Raw genomic sequence first — 24,381 nt, 5'->3', positions numbered from 1 at the left:
GTCACTAAGTGGGTACCAGAGACAAGTGAGTGACATTTGAGCTCGTTTCTTATCACAATTAGAGAAAATCAGTGTGCTCAGTTTTGGGCCCCTCACTTAAAGAAGGTGCTGGATTGTTTCCAGAGAAGGGAAATTAAGCTGGTGAAGGACATAGAGAACCTGTCCTGTGAGGAATGACTGAGGGAGCTGGAGGTGTTAAATGTGCCAAACAGTTTGGACCTGTCCATAAGGGTTCAACACATGTGGCTGAGCTTTCCTGGCTTGCTAAAAGCTGTTCATGGTACCTTTCTTGCTGCTGGGTTTGGTGATGCCACTCCTTGAAGAATGAGCATTGGTGGGTTCAGGAAAATGTAAAATGATGGGGACAGAATTTTTAGCAGGGCCTGTAATGACAGAGCAAGGGTTTTAAACTGAAAAAAGAGATTCAGACTAGATATAAGGAAGGAATTTTACAATGAGGATGGTGAAACTCTGGCACAGGTTACCCAGAGAGGCGGTGGATGCCTCGTTTCGGAAAACTTTCAAGGTCAGGTTGCACAGGGCTTTGAGCAACCTGATCTAGTTGAAATGTCTCTGCTCATGGCAGGGGGTTCGACTAGATGCCTTTTAAAGTTGCTCTCCAACCCAAATTATTCTATGATCCTACAATTGTATGATTCTAAGAAAAACCCTGGTTATGTCTGGAGATGTAGCAGGAAACATAATTTCCCAACAAGCATTATGGAAATCTGGATTTTTAAGACAAGAGTATTGGTATTATTCAAAATGAAAAGGTATAAAGTGCTCACCAAAGCAACGATTTTGTAAATCCATTAATAGGCCAACAGTAAATTTTGAGATACTGGTAATGTGATTTTTTTCCCCTGTGAAGTAAAAGCTTTATAATTAAAAGAAGGCTTTTTAGTAAAAAATACTGATTTCTGAAATACTTGTGAGAACGTATGGCAGAAAAATTTCAGGAAAAAAAAGGAGCTGGTTCGGAGGAAAAGGTACCAAACACATTCAAGAAAACTGTATTTTGCCAGAACTCAGAAATGTGCCTTTCCATGAGCTCAGCGAGCAGCAGAGGGCGCTGGGATAAATAAAATTATTTGAAACTCCAGCCAACAATACGCATTTGCTGGGAACTGGATACTAAGGGAGATAGACTTTTATTTATAGAGATCCATGCTGGATTTAAAAGGCAGAGCAGGATTTAAAACCCATTTCTGAAACATGGCCTTGGTTAAGGGCAGGCAAAGTTTAAAAAAACCCCAAACAACAAACAATAGTTCTGGAAAAAGCATATGAAATAAAGGCAGCATAACTTATTGAATTAAATTTTTTTTTTTTTTTTTTAACTTCTTAACAAAGTGGCCATCATCTTATTGCAGGTCCTCTCCGCCTCAGGGCTATTACCAGCTATTTCTTCAGGATGATTTGGATATTCAACCTAGTCTGTATTTTCACTTTTCTACAGTGAGTAGTACTCACTGTATTGAACAGTGGGGTATAAAAGATTTATTCTGATTTTAAGGTAGAGGTTCAAGCACTGAGTGGCCTGTTACTTAAAAATCAGTGTAAATAAGAACCTGCAACTTTATCCTGAAGGAGGGAAAATTCATATCAGCAGCATTTCTAACAGAGGGAATTTGGGTGTTTGTAACTCCCAGTTATGGACGTGGACCTCTTGGAGCAAGTACAGAGGAGAGCACGAAGATGCTCAGAGGGTTGGAGCAGACAGGCTGAGGGAATTGTTTGTTCAACCTGGAGAAGAAAAGGCTCTGGAGAGACCTTAAAGCCCCTTCCAGTGCCTAGAGGGGCTCCAAGAGAGCTGCTGAGGGACTTTGAACAAGGGCCTGAAGGCACAGGACAAGGGAGAATGGCTTTAAACGGAAAGAGAGGAGAATTAGATTGGATATTAGAAAGAAATTCTTCCCTGTGAGGGTGGGGAGGCCCTGGCACAGGTTGCCCAGAGAAGATGTGGCTGCCCCGTCCCTGGAAGTGTTGAAGGTCGGGTTGGACAGGGCTTGGAGCAACCTGGGATAGTGGAAGGTGTGGTTGGAACGGGACGATCTTTCAGCTCCCTTCCAAGCCAAGCCATTCCACGACCCCGGGGCTTGGAAGGCGCTGCTGCGGGAAGCGAGTCCCCATCAGAGGGCGCCGCTGCCCCGCTCAACGCGCTCCGGAGCTCCCGAATCCCGCGGGGCATCGCCCGCACCTCCAGCGCCGGAACGGCGCGGGGGGAGCGGGGGGCTTCCTCCGCCATGGGCAGGGCTACATATAAAGGCATCCTTTAAAAAAAGAAAAAAATTGCTAAATATTCCTTTGTCATCGCAGCTGCCAGGCTGAGGCTGCAGTGCCCGTGCCCAGCTCACCGCTGAAAAAATCCTGGGATTTTCCTTGGAAGAGATTGGAAAAGCGCAACCGAAACTGCTAGCAAACGGCTGTTTTTTCCCCTTTTGTTTATTTAGTTTTGAAAGTATAGGTTGTGATGGTCAGTTTTGAGTACGTGTGTCGCCTTTTGGACGCAGGGTTCATTGAGCATTTGAGGAATAAATCGGTGCAAGTGTTGCTGTGTGGAATTGCTGAATTAGACTGGAAGCAGCTGCGGGGGTGGGGGTGCGAAACAAAAAAATGCAAAGAACCTTAATTTTCTAAATGAACACTTGTTCGCTTGTCATGTTTTGCAAATGCAAGAGAAATGTCATAATAGTGGGGTTTAGAAGTCAGAATTTACTGTCTATACCAATATGTTAGCAAAGAGCCAGTGGACGTCAAGTAGAGTCTCCTTTTTTTCACTCCGCTCCTCTCCCCTCCCCCAGCACACAGAGCATATTTAATTCAGGGTGCCACGGAATTGTAAAGCATTAGCAGTCACGAAGAACATTCACCCTGCCCTGTGCCAGCCTTCACGACTCAAAGACTTCCACAAAAGTGATGGCAAACTGTCCCTTTATGAGCTTGGTATTTTTCTAAGAGGGTCATTCAGATCTATAGGTGCATAAGGGTGCCTGCATGGGTATCTCCGCACATCCCCATGCAGACAGCTCACATCCTTTTTCCTTTTTCAGCATTTTTTACCCTATTGCCTCCGTTGAAATGATCAGTCCAACCCACTCAAAGATGTGCCCTTTTTCTCCTCCTCCTCAGTGCAGCGCTGGCTGTGCTGTGAAAAAAAAACCAACTCCTATCTGCTTTAACAACTTCCAGCAAGACCGTCGTCCAGCTCCTGCTGTAATATCTGGTGCTGTTTGCCTCTTGCCTTTTGTGGGTTGAGGTTTCAGAAGAAGATGCACACTGTGAAATGGGGAGGGGTGGCGGGAAGAGGCTGAGGAGAAAAGGGATGAATTTATACTTTCTGCCTTAATTTGAGGCCAAAGCGAACAGAAAAAGCAAAGCCCACCCTTCCCACCAGCCAACCACACAACAGCAAATGTGTCTCCTGATGAAGTTCTCCTCGTTTCCGAGATTATCTATATATATAAAAGCATCTTTACCTGTAGGACCTTTGAAAGTACAAAGGACACTGTGCACTTTCCCATAGGATCCCGTGCAGAATAACAAAGATTTGTAGGAACCTTACAGGCAGAGCTTGAAATTTCCAGAGACAGGACCTTGAATTTAGAAACACCTTCTTTCTCTCTGTCTCTCTGCCTCTGTGTCTCATTTTTTTCCCCATTTTTCTCCCCTCCTGGTGCACCAGCCCACTGCAAAGCTCGATTGTTTCCTTTCAAAGGCAGAGATGGGCTCTGCTGCCTGCGTCGGCTCTTTGCCGTGCAACGTGTTAAAAAAATCGGACAATGCGAAGGAAGGTTTGCCTGAGGAAAAAAAAAATAAAGGTTAAAATTGGTCTAACTCCTCCTCTCCCCTTCCAAACCGAGGGCTACCCGGGAAATGCACAAATCCAACTCTGTTTTTAATTGTTTTCTGAAAGGAGTAAATGCCATTCAAATTTGTGCAGAGAAGGGTTTGCTAAACTCCTTTTTTTTTTTCCCTTTATTTTTTCCACATATAAAGTATTTCTAAGTTATAAAATATACAGTCCAAGCCTGAAGTCTAGGGCTTTCTAGTGGAAATCACTGATCTAAATTTACTCCTTTTAGATTTGCTTGAATGTGCTTTGATGAGACGCTGTTTTGGTGTTTAACTGCATATGAGCGGATAATTCTGGACATGTAAATAAAAGCATATTGCATGTGGGGAAAAGCATCATATCTCGTTGTAAATGATGAATCACTTAGTGCAGAGACAACTTATCCTTTATTTTTTCATAGGGGGATCGAAAAAATAGTCATTTCATTTCATTTCATCCATCTGTCTATCTATCTATCTATCTATCCATGCATCCATCCATCCATCCATCTACTAAAATAACAGATATATGCACTGCATAATACGCATATTTAATCCCTCTGTATCAACATATGTATGTGTAAATGTATAACTAGATTCACAAATATGCATTTAAATGCACTCCTATATAAATTGACCAGGTTTGCATGCACATGTGCATATGTAACATGTAGTCTCCATGTACCTACATGTGGAAGAATATATTTAATTTACATATATAAATGTGGCAACTAATATGTCTATACATGGGAAAAAGTTGCCTGTTCGGAGCTATATGTGTGTATAGGTGCCTGTATGTATAAATCTGTGTACGTGCAGCTGCGTGTATGTATATGTTTTGTATGCCTGCATATAAGTCTGTATATGTGTGTATATGTCTATATCTAGTCACATATATGTCTGTAGCTATATGTAACTATGTAACAGATAATGTTTTTTACTATCCGATTGAGGTAGGCTTCTGCAGCCTATTGTTTCAGACAACAGATATAAGTTGCGATGGAAGAGGAACGTCGGATTTGGTGTCTGTCCCCCATTTCCAATTATAGATGGATCATTACAGACAGAGAAGTACTGAGAATCCAGACATCTGCTCTTCACATGAATGCACTCACCTCCTAGAGAACAGCCTGCCATCATGCTCTGGAAACTGGTTGAAAATGTCAAGTATGAAGATATCTATGAGGTGAGTATATAATATGCATATGAGTAAGAGAGTATATGTATATTTAAATATACATCTAGCATATAGATACAGGCATGGCTATATAATACTTATATAGTTCTACATATACATCCAGGCAGAAATAGAGACATACACCAGCACACACCAATATAGAGACGGGAAACCGATAGTAAATGCTTAAATGCTTATTTATTTGCATATTTGTATTCAGCATGCCAAGTCCTAAACTTTTTTTTTTTTTTAAGGAAAAGCTGTTTGATGCGATTTAAAACATCAAAGAAATGATCTGGGGATTGGAATGAGGCAACTTAAAGGCAAGAGTTTGATTGTTTAGACCTCCAATTAGATATAATTCGATTAAATATGGACAAATGTTGAGGAAAATTTAAAGAAAATAGAGAAAATAGAAGAGAAACACAATCCGGTATTCAGGGACTGGATGCATTTCTTTCTTTTATTTTTTATTTTGCAATTCCAAGCTCAGCTCAACCTGAATATGGATTTTTTTTTTCTTGTTTTAACAATCGGATACGTCTTTTACGACTTTTTATACCTCTACACCAGTAGATAAGATGTGCATGTGTACATATACTGGCATTAATTAAGCGGCACATACATTCTTGTGCGTGTGTGAGTTCACACACCCGAACCGATACAGTCGAGGGCAGCTCCGCGTAGTCCGCGGGCACGAAAAGTTGTGAGCTTTATCCAGACCTTATTTTCGAGGTCAAAAAGCAAACCAAGGGGGGGGGGGGGAAAAAAATCACAGCTCAAATACTGCGAAACCTTTCTTAATTTTGTATGGTTCCCTGAGCCGGATCTTTCCCAAAAGGGCTCCGCGAATGTGTTCCTTGTAAGTTAAACCAGCGTGCGGGATTTGCTCAGAAACGGGGGAAAAAAAAAAAAAAAAAGAAAGAAAGAAAAAGATGAGTGAGGAATGGTGCTCCACAAAATCGTATTTTATTTTTTTTCTATTGTTTGTATTTTTTAATTGAGTGGGAGGCGTTTGCACGGCGATCATGGGGGGAGATTTTCAGAAGGGCGCAATCTGCCACCTCCAGCGCGGGAGCTGCTCCGTGGGCAGGCGGCCGGGCAGGGACCGGGGACCGGGAAGGGGCCGGGGACAAGGAAGGGACCGGGGACAGGACAGGGACCGGGGATGGACTGGGTGCTGAGCAGGGACCGAGCAGGGGCTGGGGAGGGGCTGGGGATCGAGCCGGGAGCAGCGACAGGGCAAGGACCGGGGACTGAACAGGGGCCGGAAAAGGACTGGGCGCTAAGCAGGGACCGGGGACCGGACAGGGACTGGGAACCGGACAGGAGCCGGGGTGGGACCGGGCAGCCACCGGGCACCGGGCAAGGACAGGGCAGGGGCTGGGTAGGGGCTGAGAGGAGAGAGAGGATACCGAGCGAGGGGCTGGCTGCTGGGCAGGGACCGGGGATCGGGCAGTGGATGTGTACTGGGACGGGGACGGGCAGGAGCCGGACAGGGGCTGGGGATCGGGAAGCGGCCGGAGCCCGCCGGGGAAGCGCCGTCGGGGCCGCCCCAGCCCCAGCCCCGCCGCGCCGCCCGCAGCCCTCCCCTCCGGGAGCGCCTTGGCACTTACAGAGGGGAAACTCCCGGGAAAAGCGCAGAAAGAGACCCAGGCAAGGTACAGCTCCGGCTGCTCCCGGCCGGAGAAAGAACGGGATGGAGGGAAGCGGGGTGGGGACCCGCCGGCCGCACGGGAGAAATGTCTCCACTCCCAAAAGCTGCCGTCAAGCTAATTATCATTGGCAAAAGCCGGCATCTGCAGAAGGAGCAGAGAATGAGCACACACGTGTGCGTGTGTGTGTGTGTGCCTGTGTGTGTGTTTGTGTCCCCGCGTGTCCCCAGCCCGCTGAGCCCTCGCTGCCTTTCCCTCCCCATCTCCAGGCACAGCCCGGCCATTGTCTCTGCCCGCAGCAGCAGGCGACAAAACATCTCCCCTCCCTGCTTGCCGAGGTCGGGGATAAGGGCTTTTTTTCCACCCTGCTTTTGATGGGGGGGGTTTAAGGCTCTGTGGATTTACGGACACCCGCGTTTGTAGATTGCCGTGGGAGAGAAGAGTTGGGGGAGCGGTTGGGTGGGATTTGGCTGCGGGCAGGGTATATCCTAACTTGGGGATGCTCTCCAGGGCATTTTGCAACGTGTAGCCTTACCAGAAAAAAAAAAAAAGAAAAAAAAAAAGAAAAAAAGGGGAAAAAATTGCTGTCTTTTTTTAAAGAGCTGAAACCCTCTAGATTTATGTTAAAAAATATTTCGGTCTCTTCTTTCCGATTTATAATTAACAACACGATGGTAGAGGCGTCAGCCACTTAAACTGAATCTGTTCTTAAAACAAAAGTGTGTGTGTGTGTGTGTGTGCGGGGGGGCAGCTCTGGGAAGTGTGAGTCTATTTAGGAAGGAACGTAAGTTGAACTTTAACAGAAATGGCAGACAGTCCAGTTGAACGGGTTCCTGCAACATCAAAAAGGTTTTATATCGCCCCTGGCTTTGCCTCAAAACTATAAATTTACTATCCTTTAAAATTCTCTCCATGCATTTCACATTTGGGTGGAAATCGTGAGATCTATGTACGTATATATATATATTTTTTTTTTTTTTTTTTCATATCGGGCAGTAGAAACAGGATTCAGTAAAAAAAAAAAAAAGAAGTGGAGCCCAACTTAACGCAGATTCAAGTATTTATTTGGGTATTGAGAATAAATACGCTCTGTAACACGCACCAGAAAGGCTTAATCTTCGCTGTAAACAGACATATATTACAGTGACTGCACGTTTCTTCTTCCATTCTTTTAAAAATTACCAAAAAAAAAAAAAAATTAGAAAAGCCTCTTTTTTCTTCATGATTTGCTTAAAAACCCCAACAACAAACTGCAAGAACAAAAGCACCAAAGGCAATCAATTCCTCGTATTAGGAATGTATAATTAAATATATATTAAAACAAAAAGGAAATATGTTTTCTTCTCCTTCTCCTTCTTCTTCTTCTTCTTCTTCTTCTTCTTCTTCTTCTTCTTTTCTTCTTCTTCTCTTTCTTCTCCTTCTTCTCCTTCTTCTCCTTCTTCTTTTTCTTCTTCTGAGCCTCTAGCGTTGCTTCATCTCACTTCCTTGCTTCAGCTCAGCAGTGTCTACTTTCCGCATCTTCCTCCGTTCGAGTTAATTGAAGTTCTGCCTCTTCCTCGCTAAACTTTTTCCCCCCTCTCCCTCTCCCCAAACTCTGCCTCTGCCAGCCCCCCTCGTCTGATTACATCTAGTAATTCTCCACTGAATGAACGTCATTTACAATAGTAGGGGAGCTCTCGAGCTGGCTGCCAGCTTCACGCTCCATTTGGTCCTGCATTCTCCCTTTAAAGTAGTCGTGTAATATTAATAGTCATGAATATCAATTATTATGAGGCGGTGTAGAGAAGGAAAGGGAGGAAGGGGTAGCGGAGCAGTCTGAGCCTAGCCTTGGGTTGAAGAGGATTGTATTTGGGAGCTCAAAGGCGAAAAAAAAAAAAAAAAAAAAAAACCAACCAAAAAAAAACCAAAAAAAAAGGAGGAAAAAAAATCCCCGAGAGGGAGGGGTAAATCATATATGTAGATAGAGGTTTCCAGGCTCGGTTTTGGGGGCATTGGTCTTTTTTTTTTTTTTTTTTTTTTTTTAACCTTTTTTTTTTTTTTTTGATGGATAGACTTCGAAATATCTCAAGCTGTTCTCCTGTGTCCAACACGTCCCTTTGCAGATCTCCTTGATATTTTTCCCTCCAATTATTAGTATTATCACCATTATTTTATTTTTAGCTATTACAAGACTTTTTTTATTTCCAGATGTTAGTCCACACCTATTCCGCCATGGTGAGTTTGGATCCATGTTGTACTAGAATTGCATGTTCTCTCTCTCTCTCTCGATCTGTTGTGTCTCTCTCTCCCTCTCTCTCTCTTTTTAAACGCCTTTGGCTTGGTAATTTAGCACAATAATTGGAGGAGGCTTGCAGCTGCTTCTCCCTTTTTGCATTGTGTGTTCCCGATTTGAGCTAGGGGAGTCTTGGGAGAAGAGCAGGGGGAAAAAGAACTTTTTTTCCGTGTTGTTTTGTTGTTGGTTTGTTGTTTTTTTGTTTGTTTTTTTTTTTTTTTAACCATGTGTGCCATTGCTTGTGGGGGTTTGAGCTACACTCTGTGGAATAGATATTTTTCTTGTTTACTTTAGCCTCACAGCTTCAGTGCGTTGGAGTTGGACAAAACTCCTCTCCCACCTTTTCTCTGAAGCCTCTATACACTCCCCCCACCCCCTATCCCCCACACACACCCCAAAGACTTTTCATTACAATTAACCCCCACCCCGTTCTCCGGAATATAATATTGAAAAAGGAAACAAAAGACACTGGAAGTTGCTGCAGAAATCATAGCGGCTGGATTTGCTCAATACTGATGTTTCATTTTTATTTTATTTGAATTTTTTAAAATTTCTTTTTAAGGGGTAGACTCCCTTTAAGCAAAGATTCCCTGTAAATTTTATTTTGGCTTTTTTTTTTTTCCCTTTTTTTTTTTTTTTTTTTATTTTTATTTTTCCCAAGTCCTTTTTCACACAACTTCTCACCTCGGAGTCTTCCGAGAAGTGCAACTTTCTTTTTGGGCTTTTCTACGTGAAAATGGGTTGGTGATTTTGAGTTACAGGACTTCAGCAGAGGGAATAAACAGAGGTTGGGAAAATTTAGGCAGGAGAAGGGGTGGGTTGTCTTCATAGAAGGGTGTTCTTGTGCTCTTAATTTATTATTTTTTTACCTTTGGTTTGATTTGAGGGGGCTGTGGATGGGGAATTATATTACTGGTCTGAAATTGCAGATCGTACATGTATTTGGAGCACCAGTCCTACATTTTTAATTATGATATTTAGCAATTCTCCCTCACACCCCCCGCCCCCTTCCCCCTTCTTGATTGTTTCTGGGAATAGACACGATGTGGGTGCTAAACACTGGAACATTTCTAATAATTGGTGGGGGAAGGGGGCACATCCGAATCCCACTTTCCAACTGTTTATATTTTGGTTTATTTTACTTCGGGGTGGGTTTGTGCTCCTTTTACTTTTTTTTTTTTTAAAAAAAAAAGGTCCTCTTTTTTGTTGTTGTTTGTATGTCATTCCACTTGTAGGACCGGCATGATGGAGTGCCCAGCCACAGTTCCAGGCTGTCCCAGCTGGGATCCGTCTCGCAGGGACCCTACTCCAGCGCTCCTCCGCTCTCTCACACCCCATCCTCGGATTTCCAGCCGCCTTATTTCCCACCCCCCTATCAGCCTCTTCCTTACCACCAAAGCCAGGACCCTTACTCCCATGTCAATGACCCCTACTCCCTAAACCCCTTGCATCAGCCCCAGCAGCACCCCTGGGGACAGAGGCAGAGGCAAGAGGTGGGATCAGAAACCGGGTCACTGCTGCCACAGCCTCGGGCCGCCCTGCCCCAGCTCTCGGGACTGGACCCCAGGCGGGACTACCACTCAGTAAGGAGGCCAGATGTCCTCCTGCACTCAGCTCACCATGGCCTTGACTCCGGCATGGGGGACAGCCTTTCTCTGCACGGCATCGGACACCCAGGGATGGAGGAGGTCCAGGTAAGGCACCGCGTTTCTTTCTCCCGGGCAGTGCAGCTGGAGCCCCTGTCCCTGGGCTAGGAATGATCGCTGAGGGGTTTCCAGCAATATTTCTGTGGGTTGCCATTCTTTTTCCACACTGGCTTTGTAACTCTGGTACTCCCCCCCCCCCCACCCCCCCCACCCCGCCACCTCTATTTTTCTTTTCTTTCTTTCTTTTTTTTTTTTTTTTTTAATAAGAGAATTTGTTTCCTTGCTGTCACGCACAGGCTCTGCTTTATAAACCCTCCCCTACATGGCAAAGCAGCAAAGTGCAGGGGGAAGACAGACATGCTGCTCTAAATATTCCACGTGTTTCAAAAGCTGGCAGAGTTCAAGCTTGGCTTTTCAAATTTCAGTTATTTCCCATGCAATCTCAGCTTCCACACCCCTCCACCCCCCTCTTCCCCCCCGCCCCCCCCCCCCCCCCCCAACCAATTTCCTGCCGTTCAGAAATTTTGATGAAACTGTCGAATTACTACATTTTTCATCCGGGAGGGAGGGAAAATATAAACAAACCAAAAGCAATAACTGGTGATCAGGAACAAGTCCTGTGTCCGTCCCCCCACCCCCCTTATTTGTTAAGTGTGCTTGGTAGGGTAGCCCTGATTTTAAATAGTTTCATTCCCTCTTTTGGATAACAAAGGAGTTTCGCCGGGCTCAAAGCACAGTATTTCCCAGCTTTCTTCCATCCCACGCGAAACTCATCATCACGTGTTATTTCCTAAAAACAGAAGGACCCTTAACAGCTTCGGTGCTGGAGTGGTTTGCACCTTGTTGGGGCAGGGCATGGCCAGCCCGTGTGAACCCTCCAGGCGGAGGCTGGAGCCTCCAGAGTCCAAGTCCTGCCTTAGGCTTTCCTAATCGGAATTTTGTGGGTTCCCCTCCATGCGGCTTCGGTTTTGTTTTGTTTTGTTTTTTTCACAAAATTTCTTTGTCATATATCATATCTGTACATGTATTTAGTCTTGGGCTAAATAAAGATATGGACCACTGGATGAAATAACGACTTCAAAGTTACAGAAAGGGAAAAAGAAAGGAGAAAAGAGGAGCTGGGAAGATAAAAAATAGCCGTGAAACGGATGCTGCTGTACATGAGAGGAATCAGCGGCAGGGAAGCGGAGGGGATGCATTGCTTTGGCTTGTCTTAGGGCTGCACGGGAAAATCCCCGAGCTTTGCTGAGGCGAAGTGTTTTAGAAATAGAAAGGTTTTGCTGTTTGGATTTGCTCCCGCCTCAGAGCTCACTGACCGTCGGGTCGCTGGTTTCTGCGGGTTTCCAAGGTGGCTTTGAGACCTGGGGGCAGCCCCTGACCGCCACGGGCGCGATGCGCAGGTCTCGTCTCGCATTCCTGGCTCAGACAAAGTGGTTTGCAAGTCAAGGCGAGTTTTACCTCTGTGAATGCAGAGAGGGGATCGCTCTCCTCCTTTCTCTTTGCAACCGATAGGCGTTAAGTACTGTTTGTGCTTGGATATTTACACTTTCCCCAAAGAAAAGCCGGTAATTGTTGTGCTTTTGTGAGAGAGTAAAACAGAGGAGAGAGAAGGGAAAGGAAAGAGATAAGAAAGAGAGAAGAAAAAGATAAAAGGCAGAAAGGACGAAAGGAGAGAGAAAAAGAAGAAAAGATAGAGAAGAGAGGGAAAGGAGGGGGAAGACAGGGAAAGAGAGAAAGACATAAAGGAAGGGAGGAGAGGAAATAATAGGAAAGAAGGAGCTCAAATAAAGCAGCCGTCCATCCGTTTCCCAATAAAACATCCATTCTGCGGGAAGGGGACTGCACTCGCGGAAAGTGCCTCCCCCCGATGCTCCGAGAGCAGCGGGGCCACCCGTGGCCACCCACGACCTGCTCGCCCGGGCTGGCCGGGCCGGGGTGGGTGCGATGGGATGGGAATAGGATGGGGCAGACGAGGCTGTGGACCAGCAGGGCTGGGGGTCTTGATTTGGGGTGCTGAGACAGCAGGAAATTAAACAGGTCCTTTATTTCTGAAAGTTTGTTCCCAGGCTGGGAGAGGAGGGGAAGAGGGAGAGGAGGGTATCCCAAGGAGAAACACGTGAAGGAAGAGGTGTCCAACTGCAAGTTAACACAGGCAGGAGGGAAAGCAGCCCAGAACTCGCTGCTGCCGCTCAGCATTTTCTATTCTCGTCTCCCCACTAGTGACAGATGAGGTTGGGCAGTTTTCCATCTTGATATTTAATATGGATTTATTCTAGATTCGAGGAACCTTTTCTAGCTACAGGGATTTTTATTTAGGCGACGTATACCCATTATCCACCATCGCTAGATTAAATTTCCAGGAAGGGTTTCAAATACTGGGTTTTTTCCTTTTCTTTAGTAGTCCAAAAAGTTGAACGGATTTCGAGATATGTAGTTGGATAAAGATATTTCTCTTTGCTTTAGTATGTGCATGTCTGATCAAATATGTGCCATGAGAATGGGCTGGGCTGAGATGGAGACAGAGAAAGAGAGTGCGTGACAGAAAGAAACAGTGCTTATTTTATAAACACCAAATCTAGTCCATGTGTGAGGCATTGTCCAGGGGTAGAATTAAGTGATTGTAACACGATAGCGCTCTGTTATTGTAAACAGGACATACTGTATTGCTATTGCTGCCCCTCTCGAGAGGAATTTTCAATCTGCGATTTACAACCTCCAGACAGGGAACAGAGAACCCAAGACCTACTTATTGAACAAATTTGCATCATCTAATAGGGGCTCTGAAAAAAAATCCCCCATTGCAACCCCAGATATTTTTTCCCTCCTCCAGCTGGTCAAAAGTATGGTTATAGTAAGAAAAGATTCGATGAAGGAAAAACGGAGGGGGAAATTCAGATTCTTTAGACTCTTTGAAAGAAAGCAAAGAGTTCCGTTTTTAAGATTTTCACTCAGATGTATCCATAGGAGTCGAATAAGGTGGTGATAGATAGTGCTTAGGAAGCCTCATGCTATCAGATTATTGGAGGAGGGAAGGGAGGGGAATCTTCCTCTCCAGATTTTCTAAGTATATCTGGAAACTCATCACCTTTCCCCTCCCTGCACACACACCTCCGCTCCTCCTCCTCCTCCTCACTCACACTGCTGCTATGTGCTAGCTAGAGACACGGAAAGTTAAGTTGCACCAAAACACCCAAGTCTCTTATAAAGTAACCCCTGGTATCACTTTTAACTAAAGAAGTCTAGTAATTAAAAGTCTGAGTTGTTTTTCCACGTTTCCGCATGCAGTCCTAATTAAATCTTTACGATCCTCTCTGTGACTATTAACTGCCAGCATGCTGAGCGAATATCCTGTACAAAAACCCAGCAGGAGGGCGTAATTAGATAGAAAATCAGACAGGAGTCTTCTCATTAACTACAACAACTAACCCACGTTGCTGATGGAGCGAGCGGAGTGCACACACACACATAAAGGGTGTGCGCAACCATCGGCTCCAGAGATAAGGTGAGGTAAGGAGGAAAGATGGGAAAAAAAAAAAATAAAAGAGAAGGTGATGTTTCACGTTTACCTCCGATTCTGTGCCATGGAGGTGCGCCACGCTGCGCTCCAGCAGGCTGCAGGGTTTGCTCATCATCCCTCGTTGAGAGCTGCTCAGGGAAAGGAGGGAAGACTTTGTAATTTTATTTTGTGCCCTTTAGGTATGTAGCCTATTGATTATGAGAGAGACACACAGCCATGCCCAAACACAGCACATAAGGCACCGCTCTGTGGGTGCGTGTGTGCGTTCGTTTGAGGGTGGATTCAAGGAAAATGAAAGGAAAGATCTCATAGAAAATATTGCTCCATCACATTTTGGGGAGATGTAATTTTCTCCTAAGTCTCATTCCATTTGGAATGTCTCCGCTGAGCACAGAGATGGAGATAAGGGCCGGATCCGGATAAGCTCAGGCTTTCGCCGTAGCAAAGATAAAGTTAAAATAATGGTGAAGTAAATCATTGCTTTGCTGTAAAGGTGTTTTGCTTAACAAGGAAAAACGTGACAACTTCCCAGATATGCAATAACACTGAAAAACCCAAATCCTTTAGTAATAGTAATGGGAAAAATAAAATAATAAAGCCAAGAGACCCACAGGTCCCCCTTTTCCCCAGAATTTACCCTAAAACGGAACCTGTTGGAATTCTGCAATAAATTGTTCTTATGACACCTCTTCTCTTTCTGAGATGATTTTACAGTACCGAGTGCAGATTCAGCAGTAATTTTGGCTTGTTTGGGTTTTTTTTGTATATACCACTTTCGTTTTGAGAAATGAAACCCAGCATTTGCTGTGTCCTCTGTGCCCGTCTTTGTTCTCTTCCCTGCTAAAGAAGTTAATGCCATAATAACAGGTGTGCTCCTCAGCGGGCTGAAAAGAAAGGGGGATAAGGGGGGAAAACAAGGCTTTGAAATCGGGAGACTTTTTTTCCTAGGCAATCAACTTGATGGTTCATACTTTTGATAATGTGTATCCCCGCTCCTCCCTCCCAGCCCCACTAATTCAGGACATGGAAGCAACCTTGCGAGCTGTAAATCTCTTTCTGTTCATCCCCTATATGATGTGGGCGTTGCACTGCACTCCAAAAGGCTCAGGCTTTAATTAAAAGTCCATAATGTAAACTATGATATATAAAAAGTAAATGGCCCTTGAATTATTAAAATGTAGCAGAGTTAAACAAACAAACAAAAAAACAAAAAAAGAAAAAGGAGGAGGGGGAGGAAAGGGGAGGGAGCATTTAAGTTGTCCTTAATCGTGTTCATTTATGTCATGCAATAGATCTTGCAGATGTTGCCAAATTGCCACATTTTCAAAGGAAGAAATATAAAGCTTTATGGAATGCAAAGAAGTCTATGTGATATCTATGTTTTATAAGATAACAAAACCAGTATTGCACCCCATATGCTCCACACCTCCTTTTGTTTTATTAGAAGACTATATAATTTGTAAGAATTTCATTTCCTTGTGGATTTGGGGAAATAATAATAATAATAATAATAATAATAATAATACAACAATAAAAAAATCCCTCCTCCCCTAGTGAATTAATACAAATGGAAATAACAGGGACTCCAGTTTGGAATGACATGATTTATGTACGCGATTCTTTAATATCCAGTCAATTTGAATAGTGATGTTTTTATATCCACAGTCAGTTGAAGATGCCAATAACAGCGGTATGAACTTATTGGACCAGTCTGTCATTAAAAAAGGTATGGATTATTCCAACAAGCTAGACAAACTTTTACTGTGTAGCAATATCTTCATGATATATTTTGACTTTGGGGCAATGAATTTCTCCGGGAAGCAGGCACCCATGGCAGCAAGATGAATAGCTGATTGGATCAGCAGACAGAGTGAAGGGATAAGACATGCGAAAGGAAAAGTTTATATCCCCGCCTCCCCCGCCCTTCAAAGGGTTTAATTACACAAATGCTCTCTAATGGGGCACCCCGTGCTCCAGTGCAGTTTCCACAGCCCCTCTTCCCTCCCCTCCTCCCCCCGATAGTGTTCGATGGGGACCTCTTGGCTTTTAATGGGGGAAGAGGTCGATTCCCTTTGGGGCTTAAATACATTTCCCAGGCGAATCAAACGTGGAGAGGAGAGAAAGAGATGCCCATGGAAAGGCAGCCTCAGCCCCCTTCCCCGCTCCCTCCAACATTCCCTCCTTCCCCCAAGATTCCCCCCTTCCCCCCTTCCCCATGCCCATTTTTTACATCTTTCTACATATGCGCCCATGATTTAGTGTAACTGCAGAATCACCCCATACTGTTAAAGCGAATGTGATATTAACAAATGTTTGCAGTCTCTTGTACAGCTGTAAGCAAAATAATTAACTAATTAAACTAATTAAATGTAATTACAATAACTCATTTTGGGCGTATTGCAGCTGCTTAATTTTTTTACATTTCTCTGACAGTCACTCAAAGATGCTTGGCGATTAGTGTTGTGTTATGCTGATAGACATTAAACAGATCACACGCTGCAAATGGAAGGAAAGCTATCTTTAATTATCTAAGGAGTTTCTACTTCTAGATTCAATTTTAAGTACCAGAGATGAGGCTTAAAAACGCTGTCCCTTATGCTTGCTACCAACGGCACTTATCTCCAGGACCTTGTTATTTGTCAAATGCGCACAAATAGCTTAACAGCGACGATCTTCTAGGATGTAAAGCAAAGTAACAGGGAGGGTGTTTATCTAAAATGTGTTGAAGGCAGCATGAGGTCCTTCCGTGTATTTATTGTTTGTTTTGTTGTTGGTTGTTTGGGTTATTTTTTTAATTTAAATCTCCATGCACGGTCTCTCACACACATGATCAAGGTCTGGTTATTTGAGCGAGCACAAATGAAAACTTGAAGACCATTTGACAGCACCATTTATGACTATCTGTTGAAACGTCAAAGGGTTTTGTTTTGTTTTGTTTTGTTTTTTTAAGGAAGAGAAACTTACTTAACTTTAAAAAGAAAAAAAAAAAGGTTGTTTGTTTCTGCTGTTTTGGTTCAGTTTAGATCTTTAGTGGGGTTTCTCCTCAGGGTCTGTAACCTGATGGTTGTTGTATTTTTTTTTTTTTCCTCACTCTCCTCCCCCTTCCCCACCCCCACTTGACACCTCATACACTCGCTCTTGGGTGTATTTGACTAATTACTTGATTTGTGGTCGAGAGGCTCCTTTCTAAGGTTGTTCCGTGCTGGTCTTTCGCAGAATACACAACCTAAAATATTATTTTCTTTTTTCTTTTCTTTTCTTTTCTTTTCTTTTCTTTTCTTTTCTTTTCTTTTCTTTTCTTTTCTTTTCTTTTCTTTTCTTTTCTTTTCTTTTTTTTTTTTTTTTTAACACACGCAGCCTTCTGTCTCTCCATCCTTCAGCTGACGAGGACAGCAGAGACATTCCATGTGTGTGCTGGGTGGTGCAATTACACAGCGAGTAGCACTAGAATGTGAATGCCAGTAATTATTACATATTAGGTATAGGTTTTTATATGTATTAGGCATATATTTAGGTGTGCTTTGTGTGTGTGGGCATTGAAATGGTCCCAGATGGAGCAGCTGCTGCCTAAAGAGACTCAGTCCCATCTAGGTGGGATTACTTGTGCCTATTTGCAGACAGAAGAAGAGATTCTCTGAGTTTACACATGATGAACAGGAGACACATGTTCTTTGGAAATAAGGTTACTAAAAAAGAGCCCGAGATGCATTTGCAACTGTTTAAAAGTCACTGTAGCAGCATTTTGTTCCTTAGAAGTAATGCTGAGCTCCAAGAAACTTTCCAGCATAAAGGAATATTGTATTTTTTTTTCACAGTGAGTTTCCTGGGTGCAGAGGAAAATAAATGGGTAATAAATAGCAGGTCACATTTGTGGCAGTCAATATTTAATCAGGACAAGGGAAGGAGCAATGCAGAGAGCATTCAGTATCAATTTCGCTTTGTTCCCTGCAGTTTGTAGCTGTGAGGATCTACTTTGAAACAAGAACAAGTTATTTAAACTCTGTGAGTCGTTCTTGCAGGCAGATGGCACAGATAGATAGACAGACACATGGGTATTGCCTGATTTTTGTGCAGTGGAACACTCCTGGGCTACATATTTGGTAGGCAAGGGTCACAGGGGGTCTGCTTCACCCAATCCTAGTTGAGTGCCTCAATTTCTTTAATTGCAAAGTAGTGGGAAAAGTATGATGGGGACTTGAAGCCTAAACGTAATTACATCACCCAGTCTCTGTCTGTTCCTTTATGGCCTTTGAGGCCTGCAGAGGGAATTGTCTCTCTATGCAAAAGGTTTGCCAAAATATTAAGGAAATTATGTAGGGATTCATACATGGCTATTGATTTATCTCAGGTATCGATCCCGCACAACAGATTACATATACCCAGGCTCTTGTTATGTTTGCTATCTGAGCTTACTTGACATTTCTGAAGTAATTTAGTTAAGAGGAAATGAGTTGTTCCCAGTAGAGAGAGCAAACGAGTGGAGTGAAGGTAGCCAGCGTGATAAATGGCTCTTTCATTTGGAGATCTCCAGAGCTCGTTTAAGGCTAATTTTCTGTATTAGCCCCCTTTGAGCTATTAATGCAATAGGCAGGGACCGTGGCCCCTTGTCTCTTAGCTGCCCCATTAGAGAGAGCATTAAGCTACCAAGCCTGAACTCCACTGTAGTGGTGGTGGCGCTGAAATAATGAAAGGTGCTTTTTAAACTCTCCTAATCTAAACTGGCAGAGGGTGGTTAATACGATTTGAAGGGGGCTGATCAATGAACAATCAATAAACTAATAATGAGAAGGATGCGGTACATTAGCAGTCTAAAAATCCAACAAGACATTAAAAAATCATCTTTAACTCCCACTTCCATTAGGATTTGGGTGGTGGAAGTGGGAGGGAGGGAGCCAGATAAATCATCAAGATGATAATAATCACCAAGAGCATTAATATCAGATTTAACTCAGCTTTCAGAGCTTGCTGACTGCACGTTTGGAGGCCTTTCCCTCGAGTTTTGCTGAAATGAAGGGAAGGTTGTCCGTGTGTCAGGAATAAAATATTGGGTCCCCTTATCAAATGCTCATCTGAAATTTGCTTGGCACTCTCTATGGCGAAAGAAGTTGTCTTCCTGCAAAACCTTATGTGGCCCGAGTCCCAAGTTAATTTTTGTGACTCTGGGGCACAGTCAGTGACCTTAAAATTATTCTGATGTATTTATTTACTTTCAACTGTTTCTGACGATCTCTGCACACTCACATCTGATTTAGCATGAAAGGCCATTTTAACTTGGAAGACCTTAATTCATGGCCTTGCAAACATGCTCCGTTGTTCTTCCTATCTTAAGGAAACACATGAAAGAAGGTCTCTTAACCTTTTGTTTTTAGCTGTTAATAATCCAGCACGAGTTTCCTCCCCACCCCTTGAAGCAGCTGATAAATAATTAACTGAAAACCACTCCGGCCTCAGCTTTTCAGGTGATAGATCTGGGGCTCAAGAGATGTTGCTTCAATGCCACTCAGTTTCGTGCTTATTCCTGAATTACCCGCTGAACCTAAGGATCCCCTTTAATTAAATGCAAAACAGTTTCGAGGGAATACATTCCACTTTGAAATTTAGTCCTGGCTTTCAGGGGACGGGGACTGCGGTGGAGGAGAGGGGCGGGAGGAGAGGAGGGGACGAGGAGGACAGAAGGAAATGGGAGATGAACACGCAATTTTCATATTTGTTCCTTAAAATTAAGATAAGATCCGGGTCTCTTTAGTTTCAGCGTCTAAGATGCTGCTCCTGGACGTTTTAGGCTTGGCTACAGAGTCAGAGCAAATCACCAGTTACAGCAAAGTCCTGTTGTTAGCATGGACAAAGAACTTTTTACTCATTTAAAGCCCAGTAGGCAGAGTAAAAAAAAATTGAAAGTAGTTTGATAGTTTATTAGTAATTAATTTGTCCAGGACGTTTCTTAGTAAAAAATACAAGAAATAATTTTTCTGATTGATTATTTGACTGGCTGTTCGACTACCATATTATTCAGCCGGGTTATTGCAATGATATCCATAGCTTAAACCCTTCTTAAGCAGCTGTTTGCAGGACATAAATCTATTATTTCTTTAGTTTTACTGTCGTTAAAACAACTTTTTTCACCCCATTTCCACTTGTGCGTTCACATTTGTGCGCATTTTCACATGTTTTTGGCGAGCAACGCAACAGAAAACCACCACCAAAAAAAAAAAAAGAAAGAAAAAAAGGAGAAGCCTAAGACTTAATGTATGCACAGAAAATTGTAAACATGTAAAGAACTGAAAGCTTCACGCTGAGTTTCGCCATGCTCCATTTCCCCACCATTTCCTGCTGTCGTTTTAAAGCGATCTCACTCATCTAGAGATCCCGTTTGCAGGAACAGTATGCTTATAATTACTAACAAATCAAGCGGCTACTGTTGCTCTCCCGGTTTATTGATAAGCTGAAGAGAAATGGAAGGGGGAGAAATGACAAAGAGGCTGGGAGTAACCACAGGAGGAGAGAAAAAAAACCAAAAAAAAAAACCAAAAGGGAGGAAGAAGAGATAAAGAGGTGGAAAAGGAGAGGAAAGAAAAAGAGAGACAAAGGAGGTAAATAAAGAAGTATAAAGGAAGGGAGGAGGCAGAGATTTTGAAAGGGGGAATGATGTATTTGTGAGTGCTCACACACACGCAGCAAATAGAATTTGGGAGTGAAAGAAAATCGAACAGCTTTTGCTGGGGATAACAAGAACTAAGTGGGATAAAGTGAGAGCAGGAATGGTGGGGACGCCGCGTGGATATGTGTGTGTTATTCTGTGTCATTTCAGCATTTGTGGCAGTCCCTAACCAACTGGGGAAGTTGATATCGGCTAAAAATATCCTCTGCATTCGGGTTTATTTACATACGCGCAGGGATTTGACACACGCAGCTGCACGCATGGACGTGGAGATCTCCTCACCCACAAAAGCTCCACGTTCTGTTATCTCTGCTGATGTCTGGGCTGTGTCTGAAAAGCTCCAGCCATGATAAACATATAGATATGATATAGATAGAGATAATTCATTCCATGGCAAACACTTTTTTGAGGCAGCATTAGGTAATTTACAGAAGATATAGAGCCCAGATAGAACAGATCTCTCTGAAGCTATGAAATTGCGATAGATATGCTTACACCGCCTGGCAAGCCTCTCAGATGGGTTCAGAGCTATCAGACTCCAGCTGATGGGTTTGTTCATGTCGTTCTTTTCAGGGAAACACTGCTAGGAAGAGAAGCTGAGGAGCTCTCAGCATAGCAGGGAAGGGAGCCAGCCTGCTTCCCAAAAGCAATTTGCAAGGGAGAAGAAAAAAAACACCAAGCACGTGAAAATCCATAATTCAAAGGTTAACTAATGTAATGAGTGCTCCAAAAGGCCAAAGCGAGCAGGGTGAGGTACATTTAAGCATTGCACGGGTCCTTCTCTCTTTAGTGAGTTTGGACTAAGATCAGATGTTCGTGGAATTGCTGCCTCTTGTTTAATTTCTCAGTTCACTGGACAGTGACCTGATAAACTGGTCACTAAATATAGCCACGGTGAAGGTGTACTCGAACTGCACAGCCCGTGTGTTTGTCCCAAGAAAAAAATGCCAGTCATGAAAATCTGTCTGGTGGCACTGCTTTAATACAACTTTTTTTTTTTCTTTTTTAATTTCTATTTTTTCTACTTGATGCTTCACTCAAACAGATCATTGTGCATGAAATAAGAGATACGCTTATGTATAACAAGGGGGAAAATATAAATACAATTTTTTGGTCTGCTGGAACTGCCTCTGATGTACAAACAAGTCTTTTCCTATAGAATCAATGGCAAAAAAATTCCTAATAACAGCAACGAAAGCAGGAGCAGGCCTCTAACTCTTTTATAACTGTTTCTGAGCCGCTCTCAAACTATTTGAAACCACCTTTATGAGCTGCATAAAGTGCCTAACTAAAAATAATAGAGAAATAGGAATCCATTTCACTTTCCGATTCCCTGAAGTCAAGCCACTCAAAATAATTTGTTTATACTGGAGACTGTATACAAGGCATACGAAGCAATATGTATATCTAAAATCGACATGCCTTTTGGTTTTTAGCTGTTATAGAGCTTTTATTGTGGGGGTCTGGTCTGGCAGTAGGAAATGATCTGTAATAAAAACAGTGAAACACGGTTGTGTCTATTCCATGCACTGAGGTTATAAAATTGGCAATTGCCCAGTAGTTAGCACTTGGTAATATATTAGGATACCCGATCTTATTGTTTAGCAGCTCCAGACGACTTAAATATCCGCTCAACCCTAATGGTTTGATTCTCCAGATATGTTGCAAATAAACAGGGCTGTTATGACTTAACTGACATGTATTATAACTACCTAAATAGCTGGCATATGTGCATAATAGAACCTTATTATTTGCCGAATTGGTTTTGCAATTGATTGAGTGGAAACGGGAGATTGTGGAGCAGTATCTGCTCAAAGAGGGTGTGTAATCAATTAGTCTTCTCCTCTGAAACATGCCCGCTGGAAACTGCCAGGGCTCTCCCACCAGCAAAAGCCCCAATTTCAGTGTATATTTTCTATAAGGAAATGCGTGTTGCCGCGGATCCAAGAGGAAGCAGCAGTAGCAGCTGTCAGCTTTTATTAACTCTTGCATAAAACATACCTTAAGTATGGTTTGTTATCAATTACTTGCAGAAATGAAACAACTGGGAAAATGCAGCAAGGCTCCCTATAAATTAAAGTGATTGGGTGATTGATTAGAGCACCTGCTGTAAATCATAACAGTTACACACAATTATGAGAGAGCTATTTAAGTTCATTTGTAAACAAAATTCATGTCACGGGGGAATGGCTCTCAGTTTTAGTTCAACCAATTTTGTTGTTTATTTCTGAGTGTGTCTGGTTGCTATTATAGGAATTTGTTCTTTATAATCCCCTTGGTTACTCTTAAAATAACCTCACTGGTTTCTCAGACAAAGGAAATACTTCATTTTATCTTGGAGAGAACAACATGGTTTTATTTTGTTAATTTCACTTTATCATTCTCTTTTTACTTTTCCCTATAACTACTTTTAAATATGTGTTGCAGTAACTAAATCAGTTTTATTTAGGGGCAGGAGAGTTCCTACTAATTCACGGACAGCACAATATGATCAGAGTGGAGAACACCATGGTTAGACCAGATATTTTTTCCTGGTGTTCATTTTTCTGAAGGAAAAGACTCATTTTATTTCATAAACCAGACTTAATAAAAACACAAAGCAATAACAGAGCTGTCTTCTCATTGCTGTATCCTCCAGCCTTGATACTCATTTAAGACAGCAACTCCCTTTGTGTAGTGAATTTATTCCTGGCTCAGCTTAGCAGTAATGGAAACATTAGCCAAAAAAAAGTAAATTTTCCTCTTTTTTTCCCCTCCAGAAAGGCGCTGTCCGTTGTACAAAAGGCATCGGGGGGCTCTGGGTGAGACACAGGCTCAAACCCGAAAGTTGCCAGGTGCTTGCCAATATGTATTTTATTTCCCAATGATCAAACCCTGCATAGAGGCTGTACTGTACCACCCTTCTCTCCATCCATCATTCATGGAGCAATTTCCTAGAGGTTGGGGGAGCAGCACCCTTTAGGTTGCTGGAGGTAGCCAGAGATTCAAAATTCCCTTTCATTTTGCTGTTCTGTGCATGTGAGAGAGACTGTGGTTATCCTGTTCTCCTTTGTGGCCTGATGGTTTCTCTCTCCCCTCCTCCCCTTTTCTTTCTCCAGTTCCGGTTCCTCCAAAATCTGTTACTTCTTTGATGATGAATAAAGATGGCTTCCTGGGTGGAATTTCAGTCAATACCGGAGAGGTGTTTTGCTCTGTACCTGGCCGCTTGTCTTTGCTTAGCTCAACTTCAAAGTATAAAGTAACTGTGGGAGAAGTTCAAAGACGCCTTTCCCCTCCAGAGTGTCTGAATGCATCTCTCCTAGGAGGAGTACTTAGAAGGTAAGAGTCTGGGGCAAATGTGTGAATGTGTCTGGGCCTCCATGCATGCACCAGAAATCCTTGGTCAACAGTAATGATGATTTCAAATATGCATTGGTCCTATTGATAGAGCCTGTGCATGTAATGCTGGTGATAAGGTGAAAATATGCTGTGTTCAGACACTGGGATGGATGTATGGAGAGGAGACAAGGATTTGGCCTTGTTTAGCCACAAATGAAGGAACTGAGACGGAAAGATTTTCTCCTTGTCCATGCACACACTTTCTATCTTTTCTCCTCCTCACACTTCTCTCTTAGAAAGTGGA

General features: G+C 43.1%; 1 protein-coding gene across 9 annotated transcripts in view; it reads left to right on the top strand.

The window, feature by feature from the left end:
• Window positions 1-3,924: 3,924 nt before the first annotated feature.
• TFAP2B (transcription factor AP-2 beta) overlaps window positions 3,925-24,381 on the top strand; it is a 34,522-nt gene continuing 14,065 nt past the window's right edge. For 2 of the 9 annotated variants that reach the window (XM_048298521.1, XM_048298520.1), the window contains exons 1-6: window positions 4,714-5,020; window positions 8,854-8,880; window positions 10,174-10,632; window positions 15,767-15,827; window positions 23,519-23,593; window positions 23,858-24,077. In XM_048298521.1, the coding sequence (XP_048154478.1) occupies window positions 4,940-5,020; window positions 8,854-8,880; window positions 10,174-10,632; window positions 15,767-15,827; window positions 23,519-23,593; window positions 23,858-24,077 (923 nt within the window). In that variant the 5' untranslated portion in view covers window positions 4,714-4,939. Of the gene's footprint in view, window positions 4,158-4,712; window positions 5,021-8,853; window positions 8,881-10,173; window positions 10,633-15,766; window positions 15,828-23,518; window positions 23,594-23,857; window positions 24,078-24,381 lie in introns of those variants that run through there. The other 7 variants (XM_048298522.1, XM_048298523.1, XM_048298519.1 and 4 more) reach the window with 6 other exon arrangements.

This window comes from Corvus hawaiiensis, chromosome 3, assembly GCF_020740725.1.
Source record: "Corvus hawaiiensis isolate bCorHaw1 chromosome 3, bCorHaw1.pri.cur, whole genome shotgun sequence".
NCBI classification, from domain to species: Eukaryota; Metazoa; Chordata; class Aves; order Passeriformes; family Corvidae; genus Corvus; species Corvus hawaiiensis.
This window is presented reverse-complemented; position numbering and strand designations above follow the sequence as displayed.